Here is a 19336-nt window from a genome sequence, read left to right on the forward strand (position 1 = left end):
CACTCTCCTTAAGGATGAGTAAACTGATTGCAGGGGGTATTAATGCTTTCAGCCCTCATGCATACAGATGTTATTGGGCAGAATCAGAATTTATACTCAGATTACACCTCATTGGAAAGACCTTGCCTACTGAACTGTACATATGCCAACTGGAGCTCTTGTGACTGTGGGGTCATATATCCCAAGTCCTCTGGATGCAGCTAGACACCATGACTTCCTTTTTTGATGCAGCCCTCTCTAGCTGGGTACAGGGAGGCTTCTCTTGGACCAGTGGGGAAAAGGAAACACTACATTCTTGTCATTCAAATGAAATGCATTCTTCTGCATGAGAGATGGGCTCACTCATAAAATCTTTTCTGGATTTGTAAGCAAGTGAGCATCAGACATTAGACTACTTGGTAAAAATATCAAGAATTCTTGGGTCACTATAGTTACAGGTTATATTGTTAAAAAAAAAAAAAAAAGCCCAAAGCTTCTCAGTGTTCAATTATTCTCATGTTATCCGGTTGCATAATGACTGGACCCTCTTTGTTAGATGGGAAGTGCCACATGCCCTGAGTGCAGCAGGACAGCTGTACTATTCTCTCCCTTCCCTGCTGGAATCATCTGTTACTTCCTGACTGCCTAATCAGGGATCTGCGCTTTACCTTCCATCACAGCAAGCAATAAAAACAGTACCTTCTCAAGACAAAATCAAGATAAAGAGGAGATGGAGGATAAGAAACGAGTTGCAGATGGATGATCTGAGGAGCTTAAAGTTCCTCTGGAATTAGGGAGGATGGCAGAGAAAAGAAATCAGGCATCCCTTGTGGACCATGCAGATATGATTGGATGACTCAGGAAAACGCTGATGGCACTTAAACATCTCCACCTGGAGGTTCTACGGAAGGGTACTTAAAACTGAATATGCCCAAAACAGCATCGAATCACATCGTCTCCCTAAGATTTTAGAATCAGCCATCTTCTACCCAGTTGCCTGAGCTGAAAACATGGAATATTGTGCATGTATATTCTACATCTTACAGTATGCCATACCTCTGCTCTCAAACATTAGCTGAACCTCAACATTACTCTAACTTGCTTACTGCTTCTTATTGCTCACCCTGTCTCACTTGACTGTTCATTCCAGTTCTTCCTGGCAGGGGCCCCTCTCACTGTTTGTTTGTTTGTTTTTAACCCTGTGGCCTGAGGGTCTTTCTCAACTGCAAACTTAACCCTTTCCTTCTTCTGAGTAACTATTTCTACCCCCTTGTTTCTTTTATGGTGAATTGCAGCATATGGTCACTTGCTGCAAAGGTTCTTAGAGTTTACCATGAGTGTCCAGCCTGTGGCCTGTGGACTGCACATAGCCCAGGTATAGCTATGTAGTTATAAATGGGACCCAACACAATATTATAAATGTACTCAAAACATTGTAACTGTGTGTGTGTGTGTGTGTGTGTAATTTCTTTTGTCACTCAATTATGTGGTTCTCCAGTGTGAACTTGGTGCATGAAAAATTGTTACAGTGGCAAACGATTGGGCATACCTGGTTCTTGCTGATCCTGTCTGGAGTCTTCGGAGCTACCTCTGTAACAACCACACTTCTTCAAGTGGCCCATGTTCCCATGCCCAGTTTCTTAGCCTTCTTGTGTTTCTCCCACATCTGTGGGGTCTGTGGGATGGCACTCTGTATGTTGTTCAACCCCCTACACTTTCCTGGCTACATTCCTCTGTTCCTTGAAGACTCGACTTCTTATCTCCTCTTCTAGAAGTGTGTCTAGAATCCCCCAGTCTGAGTTCAATGCTCTTCTAGTTCTGCATAATACCTTAAATGATGTGTTGGACTACTCTTTATGGAATGGAATCTTGGGACTGGTGAATGCTAAAAGGCCTTGTCCCATCCTATACTTTTAAATCTGAGGTGGGCTTTTTTTGAAAATAACTACTTTTCCTATTAGTTTGTTATCTCTGTGCCTGTAGTGATGCCTTGGGAAGTCAGGTTCTACAAAAAAACTTACTAATGGCATTTTCTAAGCTTGTGTCCTTTCATAATCCAAGCCTCATAAATATCTGTCTGGTTTTTGCATTTCTGTAGGAAAATGACATAGAAAGCATGCCTTGATTTTTCTAAAGAAGCAAACATAGCTGAAATGATCTCTTTCAGAAGCTTAGGAAAATGGGGACATTGAGAGTCTAAGGGGAGGATAAGAGAATAAAACCAGTGTTTACTTTGCAACAAACTGTTTCTCATCAGGGCTTACACTAACATTTTTATCTGTTCACATCTAATAATCTAATACTTCTAACAGGCAGTCTTGGAAGGTGGCTATTATAGCCACTATGTTGTCAGAGTTGAGAATGAAGTTCAGCAAAGGCAGAAATTGGTCCAAGGCAATTTGTAAAGTTGTAATTTTAAAAAGATATCCCCCTAGTTGTATCATGCCACATTTCTGGGGAAAATACTTGGTTTGAGGACTCTAAGTAAATGAAAGAAAATACGTCTCACTAGAGATAGTTAATGGAGAAGTAAATACTGTATCCACTCTTGTGTTTGAAAGAAGAGATGCTTTTAAACACTTAAATGCAAATAAGTCAGCCATTTCATCCCAAGGCAGAGCAGCTGAGGCATCTTTTCTTGTGAAGCCTTGTTCCAGAACCCAGTATGGCCACCCTTTGCATCCGATGATGGTCTCCACTGTTGCCAAGTCCCAATCACCTCTAACTCTCTCAACCACCACCAAGGCTCATGGAGCTCCCTGGTGCAGGAGGGACAATACACTCTGTAACCCTACAAGGAGATGGAGCTTTAGATTCCAGCCAGCTTTGACACTTTGGATGTTACTCCAACCCATCCCAACAGTCTTAACTCAGCTTTATCATGAACTGCATAGTGTGTCCCTTTGGCTGTTTCGAGTTTTAATGCCTTTCCTGGTACTTATTCCTTTAACAAATGTTTATTTTTCCCATCACAGACTTCTTGAACAGTGAATGTGCCATAGTTCTGTTAACCTGCTTATTTTGTATTAATAATATCTGTGAGCAATGTCCACTGCCTATCTTAGTTGTTTACATCCCAGATTTTTGTCCCTGGGGGATCAATAGGGAAAAATAAGAAAGTCTCCTAATTATCTCCCAATATTTGTTCTGTAGCCTACAACCATTTTCTCATCTCTCTATCATAATACTTGCAATATTTTACTGTAATTGTTCCTTTTTATACAGCTCTTTCCTTATCTTAAATGTGAACTCCTTGGGGGAATTTTTCTGCAGATTTGGTGCATGCAAATGAACACATGAATAAACAGAGTGCCTATGAGGAAGAAGAGAACCCTCCAAACCAGGCGACTATGATGACACCTTGGTAGCATCACTTGTGGTGTCCCGGTTTGGGGTTCTAGAACTGATCAAAGGTCTTAGTGACAGTGTCAGTCACCCTTAGCTTTCACAAAGGTAGCTAGTTTACTAAGCATCAAATAAAAGTCTGTGGAAAGAAGGGGGAAATCACCATTCAGGCTCTCCCTGTCTGCTTCTGCAGTCATTGGCTATGTTCACTGCACAACTGCAATCTTTGTGTTAGGAAGCTAAGCATGAAGCTGCACATGGTGGCACACATCTGTAATCCCAGCACTAGGGAGCAGAGGAAGGAGGGTTCTCAGTCAAAGGTCTGCATATGCCATTGAAAGAGACCCTTTCCTCAAATAAATCCAAATTATTAAACAGTAGTTAAAACAACTAACCAAACATACAAAATATGAGACGTTAAGCTTCGTCTGAGTATTTTCACTCCTAATTCTCCATCTTCTTCCCGATGTAACACATCTCAACAGGAGCAGGTATGCCCTTACACGTCTCCCAAAGCACTTCTGTGGGTATATGTTTTTAATAGGGTGTATTTGGGGTGAAGATAACAAAAATGCATCCAATCGTTTAGCAACTGTGTTTCAGAATAACTAGATAAAGCCTCCCTTGTGGAATAGAGAGATAACAGCCAAGATTTTCATTACCTTGAAGTGGGCTGAGAAATAGGTATTTCTGCCAAAGGCTAGCTGGAGGATGCTCAGCAGATGGATTGACAGGTAAGAAATGGATAGATGGCTTAAATAAATAGACCGAGAACACAGTCACATTAGGAAGGTGCATTATTGTATAGACAGAATTAGGGTAGTATAAATGGGGAAATAATATGTGAATGGCTAGGCGAGTGGTTAGCTGATGGAAAAATAAATTGGTACACTGATGTTTGATGGCACAGAGTGGCCAGATGGAGTGAAACACTGGTAAATGTCTCTACCAAAAAAAAAAAAAAAAAAAAAAAAAAAACAGAAGAGCAGGTAGATGGGAAATTGTTGTGGTATGAACGGAAACAGAAGAGAGTCAGGTGCAGAAAGGAGGAAAGTGATGTAAAAAAAAAAGAAGAAGAAAAAGTATGGAGAGGAAGGGAATGTGGAAGGAGTGAAGGTCAACAGGGGGATGGGGATGCCATGCTCTCACACCAGACGCAAGGAGAAGTGACACTCCCAGTCATCAGTACCAAGCGTTTACTTGCCATTTTGATTTACAAAGCACACATATAGCTCATGTATCAAGGTGTCTGTGATCCTTTTCCTCAGGGGGAAACTGAGTCACAGAAGGTCTGGATTAACCAACAAGAATAAGAATACAAGTCTCAAAATTTTAGCTCAAGAGCTTTTCCAGAAAAGCTACTTGTGTTGTAAAATGAGATGAAGAATCTTTATCTATCCCATCCTGAACTCCTAAATCACCACTGACCACTCCCCTCGGCTTTATCTGTGAGAAGCCTAGAGCAATCTAGGGGTTGAAAATAAAAATAAAACACATCAGAATTTGGAGATGAAGCAACGGGAAGGTGTATTAAAATCACAAATGGTACAGATGAGAAGTAAAAAGGCTGAGTGTGTCCAAGATGAAATACCTCCCGGGAAGGACTCACTGAGGGACAGTTTGCTGAGAGAAAATGATTTTTTAAAATTTATTATCCATTCCTTTAGAAAAGCAATGTGGTAATGGAGGAGAAGTTGGGGTCTGGGGAGAATAAAATGTTTTAGAGATGACAACCTGGGAAATGGGGCATATTCCTATTTATTGTATATATATTACGACAGTTGAAACTTTGAATGATAATCTGGTGGCACCTCCATTCAAGAACGAGTGTACATCATCACTGCCATCCTTGGCGAAAGGTGCAGACTTCAGCCAAAGGAAGTAGTGGAGACTTCGAAATGAAAGAATGGCCAAACTGAGAGGAACCCAGTCATTGTTTTAGGAAACTTCTGATTTCAATTTAGCCAAATTCAGTAAATAACTGAGATTTTGGGGCTTGAGCTGAATGTTTCGTTATTTGTAAATAGCATAGATATTTTCTAGACATAAGATACAGAAAGCAAATAGAGTGCTGTGTGTGTGTGTGTGTGTGTGTGTGTGTGTGTGTGTGTGTGTGTAGAAGAGGAGAAAGAACAGGAAAAAGGGAGAGGGAAAGAGGAAGGTGGGGGCATTACTCATATTTTTTATCACATTGACTCCCCAAAGTCTACAACACATAACTGCTTCATTTTTTTTGTCATTACTGGATCTCAAAGGGACATCCTAATGAAGAGCCCCCTAAAAGTTACAAATGTCTTCAAACTTTATTGATACACTGCACAATCACAACCGTCTTGTGTTCATCCTGAATTAGAAAAGGTTACAGCTACAATGTAACATGCACAAAATCCAGGTAGTATATTCACCCTCAATACAATGGTTGACAGAAATCAAGTCTTCATTGATTTTTGAAGGAAAAAACAAGAAAGAAAGCAAAAGAAAAAAAGGGAAGTTTTAAAGGCTGACAAAATCATATTCTTGTATCATGTGATAAAATTTTAAAGCATCAGTACATAGATTTATTTTAAGAATAATGGTGAAAATGGGCACACCCATTGTCCAACACAGCTATTAACGGCACCATTGATAATCATATAAGTTTTTTTTTTTTAATCTAGAGGACTCTGAACTTGACAGATACATTTTCGTACACCCACACATTCCTCACAATTGCACTTTACATGTCACAAGAATTTCTGAATGATTAAAATGTTCCTCTTCACTAACACAAGGGCAGCTATTATTACTTACCATTGTTATTATTGAGATTCTGAAACTCTGCCAAATAACCTGGTATGAAGCCCCACAGGGATAGTGGAGGCTCCCAATCTTTCTTTCTCCACCTAGGGGTTTGAAACAACCATGTGCCTTAAAAGGGCACCACTCAGGGGAGGGGGGTGCGGGAAGTCTCTTCCAAAATGCTGGAAATCGGGTTTTGCTGACTACTTTCACTGTGAAGACAATTGCGTCTAATTAAGTCCACTCCATGTTCTTTTGGGCTCCACGTTCTGCACCTGAAGGCTAAATTGCACTGGTTCAGCTTTATCTCTTTGTCACATTTTTAATTGCAAATCTATTTCTTCTTCCTTCCATTTACTTCTCTTCTCTTATGTAAGAAATGGGGGAAATGAGACTGGCATTTTTATTTGTTTGCTTTTGTGTGTGTGTGTGGTCATTAGAAGTTTTCATCATACGGCATCCTGTACACTGTTGCGTTCCTAGTTAAACACCTGGGAAGTGTTGCCGTAGCTACTCAAACGCGTTTGTCTTGAAAGAAAGAGAGGGGAGCTCTGGATAATAAGGGGGGAAGCAATTGGACATGAGAATTTCTATGAGTAAGACTTATGCCAAATAAAACCCAAATGTTCTTGCTGTTGGAGAAAAATACATTTTGCCCCTAAATTAAAAATAGTAATTATGCTGCTTCCTCTAGCTCTAACAGGAACAGCTTTAGGGTTCCCAATTCTAGATACTGTTTTTCCTATTCTGGTGAAAACTCAGGATCAAACTGGTAACAGATACTCCCTCATAACTTCATAAGCTATTCCCCTCCACCATCTCTTATGGGGCTGGCAATTGCTATATGGGCTACTAAGAACAGGTGCCCCTCCTGAAAGCATCAACCCAAACAGTATTAAACTTCAACCGTTCTTGATCCAGTGGCCGTGATAAACAATCTGGGATCAACTATCTACTTTGGGGCTTTTCTGCTCTTTTGGTATTTCTTTCTAAGATAGGTAGAATTTGCTCTTCCTCTTTGCTGAGGACAAGTTGACCAGAGAGATGCAGAAAGATATTCTTAAAACTCAGCCTCAGTGGTGGAGCTCCTTGAGACCCCAACTACACCAGATTTTGAAAACTAACTTCCCAACCCGTGAACAACATCCCAAAGCGGTATGAACTTCTGAGGATAAAGATCCTGTCATCTGGGTGATACACGGCCCTCTCTTTCCTTCTGTTGAACTGGACACAACTGTAGCCCACAGCAGAAGAGCCTTGTATGGAGCTATCTGGGTCAGAGCTATATATGTTTTGACAACTACATCCCCACCCTTCCCAATGAGAAGAAGAAAGAAAATCTAAACACCCTTGATTAAACTTGCAGATGACTGTCTCAGGCACTTGACATTAAACTACTTAAAAACAAGCTCGGCCAGAGCGATTAACACTAGCACTTTCATTGGTGTTGCTTTGGTGGAAGGACAAAATAGCATTGCTTTGGGAAGGGGAAATGTTTTGGGATAACTACCTTTGCTGAATTCCTTTTACTTAATCTCTTGATAAATTGTACGTGGTTTCCACGTAGAAAACCCACAACGTTCTACCAGTTACTCAGACTAATGTGATCCTTTTTTCCTTACCTTATCCCTCCTCCACACCCACCCTTGACAGGCTGAACAAATCTGTCTAGTAGGCCTGATCCATCCCCCCTTCATGTGTAAAGTCGGAAAGGCATGTGGAAGTGTGTATGTTGTTTTTAGCGAGCAGCTGCTCTTCTGCTTGCTTCAAAGTGTGGGAACCAGCTCCCATCACATGGAGCCATCCTCACCAAAGTCACTCGGATAACACAGGAGCTGGGGTATGTCTGTTCTGTAGAAGTCATTTTCATATCGTGTACCCAGTTGCCTGGAGTCATTTCTTCTTCTTTTTCTTTTTCCCAGACGTGAGGATTGGCTAGAGCATTTTTTTTTCCTTCTGAAGTTTGGATGGAGTAGGTAACTACCAGAGACACGTCTAGTATCCAGTGAGAATAGGCAGAGCAGAGTTGCATGGTGACCCTGAGTCCATACTCAATGGGGTTCTGATGATCTGCTTGTACAAGGTGGTGAAGAATGGTTACAGCTTGTCCATTTCAAGCAGCACATCACCCAACAACACTTTTCAGTTCCCATGGCATCCACATTTTCCTTTTCTCCAAAGTAACAAATGTAGGATTAGTAGAAAACCCAAATGCCACGTTTATGTCTCGTACAATGCTTGACACCAACCCACTCCCAGGTGCTGAGTGCAGTGACAGATCTGAAATTCATATATCCGACCTGTAATTCTGACTCCGTGCCTGCTCCTGATTGCCTCTGGAAGTTGGAATAAATAGACTGGTTTTTGGCACATCATTTATGCTCTCAGAGTCTCATTCTTGGCAGCTCACTAGGAAATGCAGATGTCTGTTTACAGCTGGCAAGTAGAGTATTAATTTTGCTCACCCCAGCTCTATCTCTTATGACAGCGCTGAGCTTTCGTATGCCAAGGAAGCCTGCATTTGTATATATGCGAATATGTATAGACAGGTCTATATGTACCCACTGTGGGTATTGTATTTATGTGGTTATAGTGGCACAGAGCGGGACACTTATACTGGAGTGGTCAGTGAAACTTAACAGGAACTGAACTCTAATGGAACCCATAGTTATCAGTTTTTAGAGGTGGACCTGAAAAGGGTCCCAGAGGGAGGCAGGACATGTCTGTGAGAAAATCACTGTTGGGGCTCCTTCTCAACTCACTCAGTAAGCTAGTCCCTAGAGAGATCCCTTTGTGGCCTTCAACGTTGTTCATTTGAACTGCAGGTTCCCTTGTTGGCTGAGTTCTTCTGTTCCCAAGAGACAGTGCTGAGAGGCTGGATTTGATCTTCTTTGTACAGTAGGCCTGCTTTGAACACAGAAATGTGGGGACATTTATCCCCAACGTGCTAGGGAAAAGGCCTGGGAAACAGTATTACTTACACTTCCCGCCTGTTTGCCATGTTGTGTTAATCAAGTGCTTGGAAATTAAGTCAGTAGCTCAAGTGCCCTCAGCTTAGAAGAGCTTTCTGAAACAAATACCAGAGTTGTCAACACATGTGCCACGTAATTGGCCTCCATCAGCCCTTTGCTGGATAATTTTCAAACAATTCAAATCAAAACTGGAGCAGAAGGGAGATGCTTAGCTATAGTTATCCCACCTCGGCCGATGGACTGTTGTCTTTACAAAAAAGGGACTGATACGTGGTTCTCGTCAGGTTCTTTTTGCTAATGAAAGCCAGCGACCGAGAAGTTCCTCCAAGTTCCTGACGTGCACTTTTCTTGAAAGGCTGAGAGCAGCATGAGGTTGGTACCTTGATCTTCCAGCTGTTGAAGGAGAGATGCAGCATAATCAAGCTTCCCCAGGGCTCGTCTGCTTCCTGAGAAGGCGCTTCAGGAAACAGTCTCTCTGGGAATCATGAGGGACTGATCTTTAGATTGCTACTTTGGTCCATCTGTTCACAATGTTTAATTTGGGTGGAAGGGTTTCCACATTCCCAAGGATCCATGGCATAGGAAATTGCTCTTCTGTGTAGTTAGCCTGTGAGATCACTGGCTTTCACATAAGAAGTTGCCAGGCAGATTTGAAGATGACAATGTCTATTGATGATGGTGGAGAAATGGAGATAGTGGCATGGACATATATGATCAGAGGTTAATACAGTGATGAACTGATAGTGAGTAGTGGGAAAAGAAACAGAAAACAGTTAGATAATTACATTGATGTTATGATAAATAGAGGAAATGGATTGTGTGCGAGAAAGACAGGTGGATAGAACTAGATGGAGAAATAAATCAATTGAATAAATGGATAATGGTATGATTGCTTTGATAGCTTGATAAAATAATTAGCCAGCTATTGATCGCCTTTTCATGAGTTGTGACAGCATTTAAGGGAAGTACTAGCATTAATATACTTCCCTCATTTGGTTACTTGACTTGTAAATGTTTAGTTTTGGGCTGCATGCATAGTCTCAAGCCTGTAATTCTTACAGCTAGTGGAAGAAATGCCTAGAGTGGAAAGGCCAGAGAAGATGGCAGAATCTTACATGTGGGTGTAATTATATGCTATCTATGGATATAATGAGAGAGTTTCTTACAAAGAAAAGGTGGGAAGCCTAATGGAATAGGTGATGATAAGCATGAGGATAAGGACATGTCCCTTTTGAGTGGGGAAATGATTGAAAGCTCAAAAGACAATAGGACACATAGATGCAACTCTTACTGTGGACTACATTGTAAGTCAAGTTGTACCTTCAGGGTGTTTGTCATGGGACATAGTCTTTTTGCCCAGTTTTGTGGAATGCCTCTTTGTGTGTGTGTATGTGTGTGTATGTGTGTGTGTGTGTGTGTGTGTGTGTGTGTGTGTGTGTGTGTGTGTGTGTTAATGGTTGTGGGAAGAGAAGTAGAGAAAAGGAACGCCAAGGTAGCAGGAACAGATTCCATTTGGGGGCACACCAATGAATGATTATCCTACCCTTGGTAGACCCCTGCCCACCCCAACCCCCAACCCCACTCATTCAAACTAAAAAAGAGAAAAATCAAATCAAATTGAAAATCAATCCCAGAAAACAAACAAACAAAAGTCAAGAAAAACAAAAATAAACAAAAAGAAGCCCAAACTGGTTTGCCCTCCGCAGTGTAGATTAAAGTCTGTGATATGGAGAAGCAGGCGTTGCTCAGAGGACCTATGGTTTCTTATCAAAACTTGATGAAGAAATGGGCAAAGAAGGTCCCTGAGAGCCAGAGACAAGCCAGTGCTCTAGAGGCCGAATTTACACCATCAATGACTGCTCCAGGCCCTGTGTAGGGGAAAGAGAGACAGATTCATTAGCATACAGCCTATAGGGCACCATATTTACCCCTGACAAACAAGTGCAAGTCATGCTTCTCTGTGGCAAGTATCCCAAGTCCCATCCCTCCCCACCGACCCTTCTAGGTGTGCAGAGCCAGAGAATGCCCAATAGGAAGACAGAACCCTAAAGGGAGTAGTTAATGGGTTGCTTAAGTATTACCAGCTTTTCTGCAAAGTTCAAGAATGAAAAATATGACGGAGTGAGTAAATGACAGTCAATTAAGCACATAGGCTCAAGATCAGGGCAACAGACAGGGCTCTATTGTAAGCTAAGGCATGATGACCCCTTCACTGCCTGTTACCATCATTTTTCCATGGAAATGGGCTCTAGTACAGATAGGGGTGACCAGGAAATAGACAAGTATGGGTGTGAAGGAGAGGATCCCCGGGGGTGAGAAGCAAGAGTTGGGAAGAGAGCAATGGAGATATTTTGTGAGTTCTAGAAGTCTAGATGCAGACTTCATCCTTTTTATGTGTAATTTGGGTGTTGGGAGCCCCTCTTAAAGCTGCTAAGGGTAACGAAAGATTGTGAGTGGGTATATCTCAGTCACCAGTCATGGCTCTAATATCCACAAACAAAACTCTGCCGCCCCAGAACAAATCACCACCCTACATATGGCTCAGCTTAAAGAATTCTCTCTTGTTTTCTGTCTTTCTTGTCTCCTTCCTCTGGCCTTACAGAGTCATGCACGTTCTATTGAAAAATAAAACCCCATAGTTACAAGTCAGGCTCCTTCACCATGCTTCAGAAAGGCAAACTACCAGCTACTCTTATTGTTGCTTGCCTAGGTCCAAGGCCACCTGGGCAGGTGTTGAACTCTTGGGCCCTTCCATGAACTTTGTTTACAAACACTTGGAGTGGTAAACCTAGTCAGTAAGTACAAGCAAATGTACCCCAGGAAAAGCAAACTGCACATTGTCAAAGGAGTGAAAGCCACAGAGAGATGCCTCCATAGGACCAGAGACAAAGGGAAGGATAAGCAGACAGACAACACATCTCTTCTACCAATAACTCAAGTTAGGCCTCCATGGCCTCTTTGGAAAGGAAACCGAGCTAGCAAGAAAGAGTGGTTGAGAAGAGCTGAGGATCTTCTTGAACCAGAACCAAGTCATTGGCTTGGCTGTCAGTCTGTGTCATGGCCTTGCTTAGGAAGGGGTAGATTCAGCTCTGGTTTTAAGGATGGCCAGGACTCTTAATTTAGCAGTGTGACTGCAGCTGTTTCTTCCTCAAGGATTTCCAAACAGATAAATTTCCCCTTGACTTACAATTATGCAATGCTCTTATAAACTAAAATGTCATATTTATTTGGTGATAGCTTGAAATTTGGCTTGCTATGTACTGCATTTTTGCTATGGAGTATTCATAAACATCAGCAGGAGCCAGACTCTATCATAGTGCTTTGGGACCCATGGAGGTGAAAAATATTTGTGAAAATTAGCCTGATTCTTGGGCCCCTAGCAAGGCCAGCACACATCCTAATGAACTGTATTTGCCCATAGAAAGCATTAAGTTTGAAAATGCTAGCCGGGCGGTGGTGGCGCACGCCTTTAATCCCAGCACTCGGGAGGCAGAGGCAGGCGGATCTCTGTGAGTTCGAGGCCAGCCTGGGCTACCAAGTGAGTTCCAGGAAAAGGCACAAAGCTATACAGAGAAACCCTGTCTCGAAAAACCAAAAAAAAAAAAAAAAAAAAAAAAATGTTTCAGTTGCAGAGCAGTGCAGTTCCCATAATGGGTCAGGGATGGGTCAGGGGTGGACAGGGTCTTTCAGCATAGTCTGAACTGACCTCAAGCCTGAAATTCACCTGCTATAGCTAAGTAAGTTTATAAGGAACTTAACAATGCAGATTTGGAAGGTTTGTATTTTTCTTCACAAGTTCCTTTCCAAACTGGTATCTCTATAATACACAGCTTTACCTCAGCATCTACAGAAACTTGTTCTAGAAGCCATTGCATATACCAAAATCTGCAGATGCTCAAGGATCATAGTTAAAATGCAAAGTGCTTTAACAGAACCTGTATATATTCTCCTGCATACTTTAAATTGGTCTTAGAGTATTAGAGTCTGTATTTCTGTGGAAATGGTTGTTACATTGCTTATAGAGTAATAGCAGGAAAATGAAACTGTCCTTATTTAATACAGATATTTTCTATCTCTCATTCTCTTCTCATTCTATTCATCATCATCTTCCTCCTCCTCCACTTTTTTCCTCTTCTTTCTCCTATTTTTCTTGTCCTGGAGATTGACCTTTACATATGTTAGACAACTGCTTTACTACTTAATCTAAACACAAAATTTCAATGTGCAGTTGCTTGAATCTATGAATGAAGGACTTGTGGACACTGAGGAATATTCACAAATACACATACTTTTCTTTAAAGGTATATTGTATTATACATAATAAAACTATACATTTATACACATTAGACTAATTATGTATGTTCATACATGTAAATACATATGTATACTTGTGTTCATCTCATCCTCTGTTGATATTAACTTGGGAAACAACTGTAGCCCATGTTTCATTCTCAAGAAAGGTATTTAGTGTAGGAGGCAGTGGGTAGATTGAAGCCTTTCTGTGAATGTCTGTAACTAAGAGGTTGGATCTAGTTGAAGCAAAGCATAAAAGAGTAAGAGATGGAGAGAGAAGGAGGTGGAACCCTAAAGAGAAATAAGTGTTTCTGGTGGGGCAGTGAGACACTTGGGGCTCACTGGATAGTGGGTTACAAGCATGTTCCTTTTGAATATTCCAGAATGGGAACCATGAAGATGACTTAGAAAATCTATGGATTGCTTGATGTGCTGACGATAACAGAGATGTTGTGTTTGTACTGTGTTCTGTATGGGGCAAGCATGAGCCTAAAGGCTAAGCACATTTAAACTCCTTTAACCATAGAAACAAACCTCCAAAATATATCCACTATTGTTTTTTCCAGTTGGTAAACTGAGAAGCAGAACAGTTAGACATCTTGCCTAGGATCATACAACACACACGCCTAGAGCTGCAATAGAACCAATCACTGTCTGAAAACTTGTGACTTGGTTCTAGCAACCCTTCTTTTTCTCTGATGGAAATAAAGCTTCATGTGTCCCAGAAGCCACAGCATCATGTGGTGATGGGAGTAATGGACTGGGAAGTAGATTCCATGCTTCTGCTGCTACCTAGCAGAATGACTCCCTTTCTGAGCTTTGGGTCTATTATCTGCAAATAGAGAGGAGGGAAGGTGTGATGGCCTGTAAAGCTCCACCCCTATTTTCTGAGTCCATTGGAGACTGTGCCTCTTATGCTAGGAGGATAACTTGGAAGCAACTGGACAACCATCAGCAGGTAGTGTGAAGTATCACCATGTGGCTTTTGGTTCTACTGCATGACTGCCCCCTCCTAAGAAATTGAGAGGCTCAGAAACATCCATAGACCCTATAGTTTCCATTTTGGGCCCCAGTTTCTGTGTGGCTGTAGGGAGTTGTCTTCTATTTAACAAGCATGACAAGCACCTGCTTGATGTATCAGGTGATATCATAATTTACTACCAAAGCACCTTTGGTTAATCAGTCAATAAAAAGTAGGGATTGCAGCCCAATAATTAATCTAATCCACCATGATACAGATTAAAACCAACAGCTTTTTCCTCATACAAATCCTGGACACATTTGAGATTTGGCTGCTGGTCCAAATAGCAAGAATGGCGCTCTACAGGATGGATCTGAGGCTTTGTTCAGAGCAGGAGGGCAGTGGCTCACATCCATGTACCTCTGTGTTGGAGGGCCGTGAGACAAAACCACATCTACAATGAGCTGCTTTTTAAAGTGCGTCCTTACAGTAAGCCTGCTTGATTGAGAAGGAGAAAAAGAAAGCACCTGAACTGGGTAGCTCCCTCTAAGGCTCCTATAGACCACAGTCAGTTTGCTGATTTAGGCAAATGCTTCTTTGCATTGGGATATGGAAAAGGGATGGATTGATATTGTTCAACCAACCTGATAGACACCCATGCTTGTGTTGAAGCTCACCTTTGAACCTTAAGATGGAGATGGTTTTTGCATGCAAGCTTAAGTTCAGTGAATCTGGAGTCATGCTGCACTTTGGGGAACTGGAGAAACTCCTGACCCTGAGCTCACAAAAGCCCCACACATGTCTTCAGAGTCAGAATCCTTTACTCAAGTCCCAACTTTTTTGGGTACCAGCGGCACAGGCTTCTCCAGGTACCGGGCAGCTAACACCAGTATTAACTTTAACAAATGTGGTAAAGCATTCAACTGATGTTCAGGTTTTTTTTTTTTTTTTTCCTTTGTTAGAATGATTAGTAGTGGAAATAGCCTGGAAAGTAGTTTCAGTGCTGTTTTCTGAAAAGCTGACAAGATGTGCCTGCAGAAAGGCAGAAGGTCTGGAGATAGGTAGGATGACAAGATGGACTAAGGGACAGGTCTGTGGGAACATGGGTAGCAAGGCTCTCAACAGGGCTTGAGGAGAGGTGTTCTGGCTACTCTGCCTCCTTGATCTCTCTGCCTTGTCTATGAGGTCTATAAAAGCTTTGGGCTCAAGTCATGGATAATTCACAAGTTTAAGTCGTCCTCTTAACTTCTTGAGTTGAGTTGAGTCAGCCCAATTTAAGTTTGCATCCTGGCGCTGGCTTGCTGTTGGTGTGGCTTAGATGAGGTACCTTGTGCTCTCTTGTTGCAAATGGAAATAATGATATGGAGTGCATGGGATTTAAGTGGTTAAGACAGTGCCTGGGACACAGTAGTCATGGACTTGAGGGTTGGTGGTGTATTCTCCAGCCTCTTTTATATTTTTGCTGGGATGAACGCTAGATTATTCATTTAGATTTCTCACAAGAATGGTGAACTTAGAGTGATGTTTTGGTACTGAGAAGCAGTTTAGTGGTCAGAATGACCACTTCTGACAGGGGCCACTGGCTATAAGGGATTCAGAGGATGCTTAAGGATGAGGGGAAAGGACCCACAACCAAGCTTTGCTGCCAAGTCCAGGGTCAAAGAGCCAACCTAGAAAAGGACATGGATCCCAGGCCAGCCTGAGAGAGGTCACAAAGTATCTGCTATGTCTTTTCTCGAAAGACAGCCACAGACTCTACCTTCAAAGAATTTATATTCTAGTGGCTTCTGCATAGCCTCTCTCTGTGTCTAAAATTTTTTTTTTCTGACACTGGGGATTAAATCAGGGCTTGGTACATGTCAGCCACTATGTCATGGATATATCCCCCACATGCAACTTTTTTTCTTTGTTTTAAATTACTGTTGAGACATGAGCTCTCTAAGTTGCCTGGTATGCTGGATAGTTTTATGTCAACTTGACAAGTTAAAATCATCTGAAAGGAAGAGATCTTCAGTTGAGAAAATGCCTCTGTGAGATCTGGTTGTAGGCAGGCCTGCAAGGCATTTTCTTAATTAGTGATTGATGGGGGAGAAGCAAGTCCATTCTGGGTGGTGCCATCACTGGGCTGGTGAGCCTGTGCTTTACAAGAAAGCAGACTGAGCCAGCCAAGGGGAGTAAGCAACACCCTCCGTGGCCTCTGCATCAGCTCCTGCCTCCAGGTTCCTGCCTTGTTTGAATTCCTGTCTTGATTTCCCTTGATGAAGAACTACGATATGGAAGTGTAAGCCAAATTAACCCTTTCCTCCCCAACTTGCTTTTTGTTCATGATGTTTCATCATGGCATGGAGCCTTAACTTAGCCTGGGTTGACACTGAACTTTCTGTAGTCCAGGCAATCCTTGAACTTGTACTTGTGACCTCCCTACCTCAGAGCTGGGATTACAGATGTGTGTTAGTAAGTTTGTTGTCTTCTTTTTTTTTTTCACACCCTCACAGATTCTGGGGAGAAATCCACTTGTGACAAATAACCCCAAGGCCCTTGAACCTCAGGAGCACCCAGCTTGCTGGATGGTCATAAGGAGACTTCATCTGAAAGAAATAAACTCAGTTTCTGCCTCTGTTTCCCACCAGCAAGCCGAATTTGATGAAAACAGCCAGGTTCTCCCAAGGGGTGCTTTTAATAGGGAAAGGTGGTCTTTCTACCTTCTGAGGCTGTTCTTGGGATTTGTTGAGATAGCCTTTAATTGCTAAGTATACCAAAAGGATGAGTACAAGGAGGTGATGAGGATTTGGATGGTGCCCTGTGTGGGGATCTTGCTTTAAATAACAAAACCCCATGGGAAATGCCATCTGCTCAAAGACTGGCAACTGTGAGAGTAACCTTGGCTGTAGCTAATAAGTGACTCTATCCCTCTCGAGAGTCTCAGGGAGGCTGGTGTCCACAGGTGAAAGCTTTCTAATGAAGAACAACCATCCTGCAGAAGTGCCCGGAGAAGTCCAGTTCTCCCCTCAGGCCAATGCTGCCTTTAAGGTATCATAGCTGTTTACAGCTAACAATGACTCAGTTCAATGAGAATAACTCCTACAAATACCAAGCTTCATTAAATATCCTTTCCAGGGATAAACTGACAGTGAGAACCTGTAATTATGCCCTTTCCCATTCTTCCATCCCCTCCTCCTTTACCCTTTTGAATGCTAAAAATTAATTGCTTTCTTCATGCCTGAAGTTGAGCATCTTTGAAAATCAAAGCTGAAATGAGAATGCAAAGGCACAGAAACAAACTGTGAGTGGCCCCACCCCTAGGGGACAGAAAGGCAGACAAGCAGAAGTTAGTTTTCTGTGTATACACACACACAAACACACACACACACAGAGAGAGAAAGAGTGAAAGCAGTAGCTTGATGGGAGCATGCTTGCCTATCGTGTACAAAGCTTGGGTTTGACCTCAGTACTGCCAATACACACACACATATATACTTACATACAGACAAGAGGACAGGAAAGACAATGACAAAGAGACAGAGTGTAGAAATGGCAAGAAGATAGAATGATCCATTGGCATACACTACATGGCCTGATTAGTTAGGACAGACCTAGATTTGAAGCTCAGCCCGAAGATGACACATAATAAACCAAAACACAAAAGTGAGGTCTACCTTTGAGAGTTTGCTGAGCTCAAGGATGTCAATATTGGACTATCCAGTATTAAATTTGATTGGTGATTTCAATTGGAATTAGGCCGTGTTGACAAAATTAGAACTGGGCCAGGATCCTGGCCACCTGTAGTCTAGATACATGCTGCTGCCTTCAAGGGTGACTCACCTCCACCCAGACTGTCAGCTGCTAACAGTGCCCAGATTCACCCAAAGCCTCCAGAAACAAACATGAGACCCCAGACAGGAATCTGCCTTGTAAGAGATTTCAACGCTTAAAAATGTAGGGGATGTTACCTACGGTGGAGGTATTGGGATATGCTGTTGGCTTCCCTTTCTCTTTGCAAATTATAATGAAAATACGGCATCTTTCATCAGTAATGGCAGAATAAGTAGCTGCATGCAATTCTATTAAAATGGCAGGTGGGAGGGTGAACACATTAAAAAAAAAAAGCACAAAGAAACAAACCCCACAGGCAAGTTGAACTTGTTGCTAACATGGGAGATCAAGGCAATATCTGAAATCTAAGGAGCTACAGTTTTGTTCTGAAATTTGGATGGGTTTATGAGTGCGATTATGAACTGCACGACCTTCCTAATGAGGAACCAAAAGGATAATGATGTTCGTGGTGATTAAAAGAGGAGAAGGGAAATCTAATTAGAGGATGTGTGCGCTGCACTTGTTGGTGAAACAGAAACCTATTTTCAGCAGTGCTGGCTGATGAAGGCACATTTCTCTTCAAAGAACTTTCTCTCCGTTGTCTTTAATTACAGTGGAAAATGTGGCACCGTGTTGTTTTACAAGTGAGATTAAGCAGGTCTTGCAGGAAACTATGAAGGGCCGATAAAGTGGCAAAACCGGCAGCCATCTTTGTTTTGTTCTCTTTTTATACCGGCTTCTGTCCGCACCACGAAAGACAAAAGCTTAGCAAGTTAGTGTCAGAAGTTAATTCAAATCTGTAAGCTCATCACAAACCTGAGTGAGCGAGAGAGACTTCTGGCTAAGCTGCGTGCCTGTGCTGACATCAGCACACCCGGCGTGCTCAGTGTTAAATTCTAAATGCTTAGGCTAATAGCCAGATGTCAATGATTCACAGAAAGGAGGTGGGGTGCCAGCCAGTGACAAGGAACCTCATCAGGAATGAAATGTGAAATGTCTGCATTTTCCCCCCCTTATATGTTGACATTTTGCAGGTTGGGAAAAATATAAATGATTATGCCGCTGTCATCAGCCAAAAGCAATGGTATTTCTCTCTGACTCATTCTCTCCCACCTGGATTTAAGCTGTGGATTTGTAAAATAAAAAAAAAATCATATACATTATCAGCAGGAAATGGGCAGATATGTACAGCTTT

At 42.0% G+C, this 19336-nt stretch overlaps 1 protein-coding gene across 6 annotated transcripts in view; it reads right to left on the reverse strand.

Moving 5' to 3' along the window:
• Positions 1-4503: 4503 nt before the first annotated feature.
• Positions 4504-19336, reverse strand: part of Opcml (opioid binding protein/cell adhesion molecule like) — a 1136545-nt gene continuing 1121712 nt past the window's right edge. For all 6 annotated transcript variants that reach the window (XM_028883054.2, XM_028883057.2, XM_028883056.2 and 3 more), the window contains one exon: positions 4504-10942. In XM_028883054.2, the coding sequence (XP_028738887.1) occupies positions 10842-10942 (101 nt within the window). In that variant the 3' untranslated portion in view covers positions 4504-10841. The remainder of the gene's footprint in view (positions 10943-19336) is intronic.

This window comes from Peromyscus leucopus, chromosome 7 (genome assembly GCF_004664715.2).
Source record: "Peromyscus leucopus breed LL Stock chromosome 7, UCI_PerLeu_2.1, whole genome shotgun sequence".
In the NCBI taxonomy this organism is placed as follows: domain Eukaryota; kingdom Metazoa; phylum Chordata; class Mammalia; order Rodentia; family Cricetidae; genus Peromyscus; species Peromyscus leucopus.